This window comes from Larus michahellis, chromosome Z (assembly GCF_964199755.1).
Source record: "Larus michahellis chromosome Z, bLarMic1.1, whole genome shotgun sequence".
In the NCBI taxonomy this organism is placed as follows: Eukaryota; Metazoa; Chordata; class Aves; order Charadriiformes; family Laridae; genus Larus; species Larus michahellis.
In genome coordinates this window covers 2,643,393-2,653,104 of record NC_133930.1, presented here as the reverse complement: position 1 = coordinate 2,653,104, position 9,712 = coordinate 2,643,393, and the positions used below count along the sequence as shown (strand labels likewise).

Below are 9,712 nucleotides of genomic sequence, written 5' to 3'. Positions count from 1 at the left end.
CCCCCTTTCTTCAGCCCCGCCCCCGGGCCTGCGCTCCTCGCCCCGCCCCTCCACGCTGATTCGCTGTCGCCCCCCGGCCTCATTAACATATAACAGGCCGCGCCCGGCCCGCCCTCCCCTCCGTCGGGGCGGGGAGCCGAGGGAAAGGAAGCTCATTGGCTGAGCGCCGCCGTCCGCTGGCGTGGAGAGTTCCTTTTCATTGGCTGCGATGGATTGTCAGTCATGGGGAACGCCCCGCCCTCCGGGGTGTCCCTCCCTGGTGCCTCCTTGTTTGCTCCATTCAGTGGCGGGTACCGAGGCCGACGGAGCTCCGGCGGATGGGAGCTGCTGTTGCACAATAGAAACGGGTCCTCGGCCAGCATCACTCAGAGGGCAGCAGCCGCAGGAGGAGGTAGACCCCGTTCTGGTAACCATTTTACAATTGCAGTGGCGTGCGAAAGGCCTCTGTCTCTTTACCAACCCGTATCTTTGGGGGCGTTTTCTCCAGAGCCTCGACCCTTGCCGCCTTTCCTCCTTTGAGTGCCTCCCCCCCGCCTTCGAAACCTCTCCCCCGGCTTGTTGCCGGGGTGAGGAGGGGGCGTTCGCTCCGTGCCCCGGCCGGCCGAGCCGCCGAGGTGCGCGGCGGGCAGCGGCGGGGCCGGCCGGGCCCCTCCCGCCCTGAGGGGGCACGAGGCCCGTCCGGCCGCGGGGAGGGGGATGGCGGCAGCCCCGTCGCCCTCGCTCCGGTCCCTGAAGTCGCACCAAAGCGGCAGCTCGCCCCGGGGAGGCCCCGGAGAAGTCCTGGGGCTCGGCCTGCTGCCGGGAACACCCCTCTTCTCCGGGGGTGGCGGAGGCCGCCCGCCCGCCGCGGCCCTCAGCCCTCGGCCCCGGCGGCAGGTGGAAAACACCCGGGGCGGCTGTTTCTCTTGGGAGGAAGCAGGACGTGGGCTGCCGAAGCCGTGCCAGGGGTGCCTGTTTACCAGCTGTCAAAACGGGTGACAAATTCAGCCGCCGCCCTCCGAGAACCAACCCTACCCCCCACCCCACCCCACCCCCCCCCCCCCCCGCCGCGATCCGACCCGGGTAGCAGCTCCTGAGGGGATGCTCCCCCAAAAAACTCCTCAAATTCAGGGCGCAGCGGCTTCTGCATCTCCTCAGCCTTGGCCAATGGTCTCCTTTGCCGACTTTCAACCTGCTGTCAACTTTTACGGCGTGGCCCTAAAAGCTAGAGAGGAAAAGTTGGGAAGTAGAACTGCGTTCAAGAGGAAGCACCGTCAGGCTGCCTGGTATTTTTAGAGCTGTTCTCTGCGGTCCTTGGGTTTTGCCTTTTGGCCACTTGTTAAAAGAAGTGGCTGTTTGAAGCGCCGCCGTCGCAGGTCCAACGCTCCCCTTGGCCTCGCTGTGCCGTAACGTTAAATGGTACAAGAGAAGATACTGGTCCCTGGGTATCTTGGTGTATTGTGTCATGGCACGAGTCTCCTAACTGCTTGGAAAAACCCAAAAACATGCAGCAGTGTTGGTAAAGGGCTGATAAAAAAGGACAGTCTTGCAGCCAAGCAAACTATTAATTATTTGGTGGTTTTGCAGTCTTAATTCCAAAATGTTAGTAGTGAACAGCCAAGGGAAATTATCTATATTATGTGTATAAACACATGGGTAATACAAAGAGCTAGGCAGAATATGAAACTCTGCAGGTAATCCGTGAGTGTGTGCAGCCAGCAGTGTCGTAACGTGGTGTTGGCTCTATGAGACATGGTCAGCTCTGTAGATATTTATCCTGAGCGTGTATTTTAAAAAAAACGTGTGCGTTACAGTCCCAGGGCAACACTTCTGATAATCCTGTGCGGTAACATTCTGAGTCAGCAGCGTGAGTGCAGGCAAGATTTGAAGCTTTTTCTTCTGCAAACGAAGGAAGAAGCTGTCAAAATGCGTGGTAGTGTGCCGTGCTTGAGTGAGTACTAATTGAATGTTCCTCTTCACTGCTGGTGGCAGCACCTTTAATGCAACAGAAGGAAGACTTTGGTGTTACTTGGGCTGGTAACTAATTGCGTGCGGATAGTTTTTCAGCTTCTTCTGTAACTTAAGCAGGATTTCTTTTTTTTAAAAGTCCTAACTGTAGCGCACTTCAAGGTTTCTAAGTGGCTGACAGGCTTCTACTTCACCTGATTGGCGCTAAATAAGCAAGCAGCTCAGTTTCAGCAGTTGCTGAGAACATCCTTGTTTCTCTCTCAACTTACAGCCAAAAAAATCCATGTTTTTGAACTGAAGAAAACAACTCTAATGCGGAGGTAGACCAGTTCTCCAGAGTAAAGCAACAGCGGCTTTCTGTGTATTTCTGCAGTCTTGATTCTGCAGGATAATGCCTTTGTCCTGCTTACATAGATGCGCTTACCTTTGCTACCACGAGCCATCCCAGTAAGACAAATGGAGTAAAATCAAGAACGCGAATACACGTTGTCATACTAGGCAAAAAATACTGCTGCTGTGGTTTCCATAGTACAAGATAATGGACTTTCTGATGCTTGAGAGAAATATTTAGGTCAGATCCATTAAGGTATTCAAAAAAAAGCTCTCTGATGTTGTGTGGTAAGAGCTTTTATGAACCAAGACTCCAGCACGAAACAGTTTAGTCCCACTTTCTAGTTGTGCTGTGAGAAGTTTTCTAATATTTTAAGTTAAAGTAATTCAGAGAACATATGCTCTTTTTACAAAGGTCTTCTGAAATTGTTCTCATTTGAACTTGCCCAAGCGTGCTTTATTTGCTGAATGTTTCAAGCCTCAAGTTGTGAACTTACTTTGCTGAACACTGGACTTTTCGCTTTGTTGAATTGGTTGCCTCAGAATAAGAGGGAAGAAAAGTAGTTTCAATACGTTAAAGATCTGCTTCCAAAATGACCCGCTTACCGCTGCCAAACATGTTATTAGGAACACCTCCCCATATGATTGTTCCTTTTAATCTGCAGATCTCAAGGTACCTTAGAAATGTCCTTTAAAACGACAGCTCGGGACTTTCCTGGGAGGAACCTGAAATACTATTACCAACATTTCTATTAACTTCCCTCAACAGTGTGTGGTCAGCTCAGGGAGCCGGAGGTGCTGAGTTGCTGTGCAGAACCGCGTCGCTCAGCTTCGTCTCTCTGCTCCTTCCTCCGCACACGTAGGCGCTGGGGTGCTCCCGACGTAAAATGGAAGAAATGTCCCCCTTCTCCCTTGCAGGGTGGCGGGTGCAGGGAAAGCTTGCTTTCTTTAAGCAAAAGTCTCACTGGGAGGCACGTTTATAGCTGGTGCTTGCCTAATGCAATAATTTTAGACTGCTTTATCATTACTGAAGTGATGAAGCCAGCTAGCGTGTGCCTGGTTTGTGTCATGCTTGGGTAGGCAAGGCTTGTCTGTTTATTTAAAAAAAAAAATAAAAAATACGGTGCAATGGTGCATCCACACCAGACTTGGGATAGTGCAGACTCACAGAATAGATTGTTGTGGGTATGTAAGAGAAAATGTTTGTTGGCCCTAGACCATTAGTACTTAAAAAAAAAAAACCAAACACAGAAGCAACTGAGGCGAGAAAGGTTGGAAAAATCTGTGAGGCCTGTATGGTCTTGAATTAATAACGCCGGTTTCTGTTAGTACGCAGGTAATTTCTGTACATGAAAGACCAGAACTATTCATTTACACAGTATTGCAGAAGTAGTTGAAATATATTTATGTTTAGCCATCCTTCAAACCGAAGGAAGACTGCAGAGTCATCAAGCGTAAGTTGCTGGCCACTAAGAGATACTCCTCCTTAGTGTTAAGGTATAATCCACGAGTCAGCCAGCCCGTGCACTAATTGAAGCAGACCTTGCTTTAATTGACACTGAGCTTCCTGACTCTCTGAGCAATATAATTGTACCTTTTAAAAGTATGATGAAACTTTCCCTTAAAAGTAGCTTTTGCAATTGAACAAATCCATAATCGCAGCAGCAAAACGTTTGCTCCTAGATAAGGGCACTTGTGTGGTATTGGTAATTAGTTTGACCTGGCCAGATGCCTCCTGATAAGGCACAGCAGAGAGCTGTCATCTGGTATGCTGAAGAATTTAATTCTCTTAAATTGTGACACAGCATGTATGTGGTAATTAATCAAAAATTACCAGTTGTATTGGATTAAGTCTAGTGGTGCGCCACAGTCTTGTTAAGTCGAGTCCTTACCTTTGTCAAGTACTAAAAGAAGAAAAGAAATCCTTGCTCTGGTTGTGCTGACACATGTTTTAGCAGGAATTTTATTCCTCTTTCAGTTCCTCTGCTTTCTTCCCAATTCCTCGTCACGGGGCATTGCACAACCTCAGTCCTCGCTGTTTTCACATCATTGTAACCCTCCGTCTTTCCCTCGGTTGACATCCTTCCCGCTTCTCCATGAAAATCAGCTCTACTTTTTCTTATGCTTAAAGTACACAACCATCTCAAGCCTGGCCTCTCTTTAGATACCGCTTCTACAAAATCCATCATAACGATTGAAAAACCTTCCCGTAAAGCAGCACAACCCAGCCTTTTCGTGTCCTTGACACCAGGTGTTGGTTTGGGGACCTTTCTTGCAGACCCATCCTTGCAGTTTGCTGTCTGCCCGAAATGGGGCCGGTAAATACGAGGATTTGTGTCCCTTCGTCCTTTCCCGTGGCGCCAGATGAGAAGCAGAGCTGCTTATTTGCTGCAGTTGGAACATGCTGCATTTAAAATAGTTTTATTGTCTGGTGGGATCTTGCATCTGGGAAGCTGTTAGCTGGAATCCCAGACTCCTGGTGGGAGCTGGTTTTTATGGCTACCCCAGTGCTGCATCTGGCTCAAGCCACCCTGTGAGCATCAGCTGGGGGTGAGCAGAGGCAGCCTGGGGGCTCTGTTTTAAAAAGCATTAAACGACTAGTGGCATGGATAGATGCAGCCTTGACTGTTAATTGTAAGGGTCCTGTGCGTGTATTCTTGAGGAGGAATTCGAACTTTTGATGCAGAAGGACCTGGGCAGATGGGTGGCTTGTTCTTGCCAGCTTGGTGGCCAGGAGAGCCCAGAGAAGAGAGGGTGGGTGAGTCATGGAGGGCCACGGCCACACGGGCAAAGCACAGAGCTCTTGGCACTCCTACAGAGGAGTACGGACAGGGGATGGGAAGGGCGCTTCCTTTGTGGTTTCAGGGTAAGTTATGTTGAGTTCTGGAGGCAGATTCTTGCTAAAAAGGATTTAAAAGTCTGCGACAAAAGGAGTTAGAGATGTGCAAGATGGGAGATGGAAACAGAAATAGGAAACAATTAGACGAGAAGGAGAGCTCAGGGCTGAGTAGCCAGTCAGGTTTTCTGCTGGATATAAATTAATTGGGATCGTATGTCTTGGTTCTAAAGAGAGGGACTGAATGGAAGACAAAGCCCGATTCCTCCCACGTGCTGATAATTCCACCAAGAGGATCGTTTTAGGTGCTGGTACAACACGTCAGAGGAGAGGAGCAAGTCTCCTCTCTCACAGAGAAGAGAAGAAAGAAAAGATTTGTAAGATTTGAATCACACCCCTGAAAAGTCTGTGTCTGTCTGTGTCTCTTGTTGATTAGAGAGTTAATTGACAAATTTAGGAGAAATCTGGGCCACAATCTTGTTTGGTTCTTAAATGCTCATTAATTGCAATGAAGTAATTTAAATTTAATTAGAGTGAGATAAGGTGTGTTGTTTGGCCTGGTTTTTAATTCCTTGTTTAAGGTATTTGCTCATGACAGATTTGAAGCCGCCCAGACACCAGGCCGATGGGATGCGGGCTGAGGTTTGCTGCGACTCCGTAATCACAGATCATTTTTGGCCTCACGTGCGCAAGGAGATGGACTCGCAATTGCGTAACGATGGCAAATGAGCAGTCAGAATTAAAAACAGTTCAGACTGAATTTGCCGTTCCTAAAGGCTGGTTGTTTTGCAGCACAAATTGAATTTTGCTTATCTGATCCTGATTTTTCAGCTGCCCTGAGTTCTGGCAGACCAGCTGTGTTTAGTCCACCGCTAGCTGGTTTAGGGAGGAATTATCATGTTAAAAGCAACATTTGTTTGTAGTGCTGGCAAGGCTTCCAATGGCCCTGTCTCCACACAGTAAATTTATGTTCTTTACCACAAAACAACTAAACACATGGGTTTTGAGTGGAGCTTTTTTTCAGTTGCAAGGCCTAAACAAACAAATAAAGGAGGAGAGAAAGGGATCCTGCTGAATGTCAGCACTGCTTTCCTCCACGCTTTTTAACGGGTAGAAGAGAAACTCTGATATCAAACTGTTGCTGAAAGGTATTAAATGTTTGTATGTTCTTTTAACGCTTCGAAAGATTTTGAAGAGAATCATCAGATTGTAACTTGTAAGATCAGTCTGCCATCGTGAAAGTTGATTATGTGTAGATTTGATTATAGAAATGTCTTCTAAAGTATTCAGGCTATATTTAAGATAATGAAGTTTTGTTCCTTAATCTAATTTTGGCTTCCATCTGGAAGAAATTAAAAATCCAAACCATTCCTTAAAAATGTCTTAGACATGCTTTACTGTCCTTGGATGTGAACACAGAGCAGGGCTGGGGGATGATGGAGCACTGGCTGCAGGGGTTCCTTGCCGTGCTGACCCTTGATCTCTGCCTTCCTCCACTGGCTTTCTAGGCCTATTGCTAAATGGATCTATTTTTTTCCTCTCCCCATGTTGGGATTCTGCATCTGAGCTACGTACGTCTGTCCTTTTCTGTCCTGCCGTCTTCATGGGTCTTCATAAAGGCCATGGTCCTGTGTAAGGTCTTGCTGTCATTGCTGTTGTCTCTCTGTGTTGGTGAAATCGTGTTTAGAGACGAGTCCGGTGCGCGTTCCCCGGTGGTACTGCGTTCTACAAGCATGTAATGAATGATAATTTCTGCACCAGAGAGCTTGCAATTAATAGTTGAACAAAACGGGTTTGAGAGTGGTTGTCTCTTGGTGAGATTAAGAACTAAGCTTTTGAGTGGTACTAACAATTTTTTTATTTTGTTAGGGAAACATACCCTTTATTGAAAAGGATATATTGTCCCTGAAAATAACCTCCTTTAAGATTTGGAATTTGAAAAATCTAAGCAAGAATTTTTGACCATTTGAATTCTACATTTTGTTCTAACCTGGTTTTAATATGAAAATAGACTTAGTTTCTTTCCTTTCTGTTGTCCAGGCCGCAGGATTTCGTTGTCAGAAAGCTATTGGAGAAACTCAGCCTAAATGTTCTTGCTGCACTAGCCCAAGTCGTTCTGTCCTCCCTGGTATTTGCACTGGTGCCAGTTGCATGGGTCACCACAGAAGGTTAATATTTGCTAACGGCAGTTCTGCTCTGGGTTTATGGTGCAGCTATAAGACAATACCTAGTGAACGCTGGCTGGCTGACTGCAGCCCACAGCATAATGCTAGCTTACACTGGTGTCCCTGTATGCTCTCTCCACTCATTCATGTGCTCCCGCTGTTGTAAAACCTTCCTTCTTTTTCTTCCTCCTGGCTGCCACAAGGCAATTTTGAGTTGTTATCACGGTGTTAGAGCAAAGAGTCTTATCTAGCATGTACCTATTTCTTTCACAACAGAAGGCCTACAAATATGAACATTAGTTCCACTGCCTCTGTATCTGAATGATTTTTTTCTCCTTTTCCCAGGTGCAGTATAAAAACACCCCGCCATGTTCTCCCGACTACGAGTAGCTGCCACTCCCTGCGCGATGGCACGTCGCAGCGCGCATACGAAAGAAAAAGGCAAGCCACTAATGTTAAACCCACGAACAAACAAGGTTGGTACTGTGCGATTATCAAATATCTTATCTTCATCCGGTAATCGTCCAACGGACCTTGTTCCAGGGTTAAACCACCTCCAGGAGGTGTACTGGGCCACAGCCAAAAAAGGGTACAGAAGATGGAGGAGTCAGTGATCGTTTCAAGTTTACTGCCTGGACACCTACAGTACAAGGACTTCCAATAACACCTTCTCCTTCTGTCAGCCTGCGCTTCCCCGGGTCTGCTGTGGTTTACACAATCGATCCTGCTGCTTCCTTCTGCCAGATGAAGGGTTGCTGATTCTGGTTGATTGCTGGCTTAGTTTTTGGTCTGGTTGAGTTGAAGTAAAGCTTTAGCAGTTAGGGAGTCTTATTTCATAGTTTGCAAAAGTTAATTCTGAATTCAGTCTTGCTAGTGACAGAAAGTGTTAGTCTCTGTCCTAGTCCTGGCTTTTTCCTGCAAGACTGTGAACTGGGACTGAGCCATATCAGTAAGAAACATCCTTGTGCAGAGAGTCGGACAGAGAGCATCTAAAAATAAGCCTTGAATGGAGCTAGCTGGGAGGTAGAGACGTTATGTAAATTCCCTGCATCGGGAGGAACTTTTCCTAAGAAAGTATCTTCTTTTCCTTCACAAAATTTTTCTTATTTCCACAACCCCATCCCCAATCACTTTTTTTCCCAGAGTAGTAGCTGCCTTCAGGAATATTGAAACAATTAATGTGTAAACTAAAACTAGTAAGAAATGAGATGGGGACTTTTGGTAGCTGATCCAACATGTCTAAAGTGGCCAAGAAAGGTGACAAATCTAGCTGCCTCTGACAGGGTATTTCCTGAGCAATGGAGTTATGGAAGCTGGACTTCCGTAGTTTTACCTTATATTTTTAATGTCTGGCTTTTCTCCTCTTCCCCATTCTCTGATTTTATTTTTTTTTTTTCCTTCCTGTAATGCCTTATATGTCCCCTTCACTATGTATTTCCTTCCCTTTCTTTTCTGCCCGTGGCCCTGACTCCTCCTCTCTCTCCCACTGTCTTCTCAGCTCCTTTCCATGTCCCCTGCCACTTTCTGGATGCAAAGAAGCACGTGCTGTTATAAATTGGCCAGCTGGCAAACCAGACACATAACCCCGAGCCTTTCTCTCGTCAGAAGGGCTAGGCTGGCTCTTTCCTCTGCACAGCACAATCTCTTTTTTTCTTCTTTTCTTTTCTTTCTCCCTTTCTTTTTGTCAGAATGGGAAGTTAACCAGTGGGCTCAAAATATCTGGGGAGGATTAGGAACTGCGAGCTGCACCTCCTTGTGTCCTGCCCATAACTACAGGGATGTGTCTTTTGGCAAAAGTGATTCCTAAGTGTCATGAAAAGAAAGGAAGAAGACAAAATACAGACCTGCGGTCATGTTTCCGACTGTTTCTTGTACAGTATAGTGTAGCGTGAGATGCCTTGATACCGCATGAATGCGGGGTGCGTGTATATAGAGAGAGCTGTAGAAGTTAGAGACTGGCTGACTGCAGAAATAAAATGAGGATTGCCACGTTGGGGTAGGAGAAAAGAATAGATCGGTGTGCTTTGTCAAGATCAGATTATCTCGAGACTTTTCCGAGCTATAAACACTTTGACATGCCAGTGGAAATTATTTCAAGCCCTGTAAGCTATTCCAAGTGCTGATTATGCAACCGTGTTCAGAAACAAAAACAATAGGTCATTTCTTATTGTTTTTCTAGTGGCAATATCCTTCTAATTTTTTTTTTTTTTTAAGCCTGGAATTCTCTGGTGGACTGAGCACAATGCAGTATTTTGTGGAGGTCCTTTTTTTGAGGAGGAGGGAAGGGCAGAGAGCTGCTGATTAATAGCAGTTGATTATTTTTTTTTTTTTAAGTTTTTTAATGTCTCCAAGAAATTACACTTGTGAGAAGAAAAAACTTTCCACGTTTTTTCGGCTTTGTCCTATCAGTCTGTCGTTAAGGCTGCCACCTGTT

General features: G+C 46.4%; 1 protein-coding gene across 2 annotated transcripts in view; it reads left to right on the top strand.

Annotated features, from left to right (window-relative positions):
* The first annotated feature begins 258 nt into the window (after positions 1–258).
* ME2 (malic enzyme 2) overlaps positions 259–9,712 on the top strand; it is a 33,716-nt gene continuing 24,262 nt past the window's right edge. The window contains exons 1-2 of one of the 2 annotated variants that reach the window (XM_074570777.1): positions 259–391; positions 7,624–7,754. In XM_074570777.1, the coding sequence (XP_074426878.1) occupies positions 7,647–7,754 (108 nt within the window). In that variant the 5' untranslated portion in view covers positions 259–391; positions 7,624–7,646. Of the gene's footprint in view, positions 407–7,623; positions 7,755–9,712 lie in introns of both variants that reach the window. The other variant, XM_074570778.1, reaches the window with a different exon arrangement.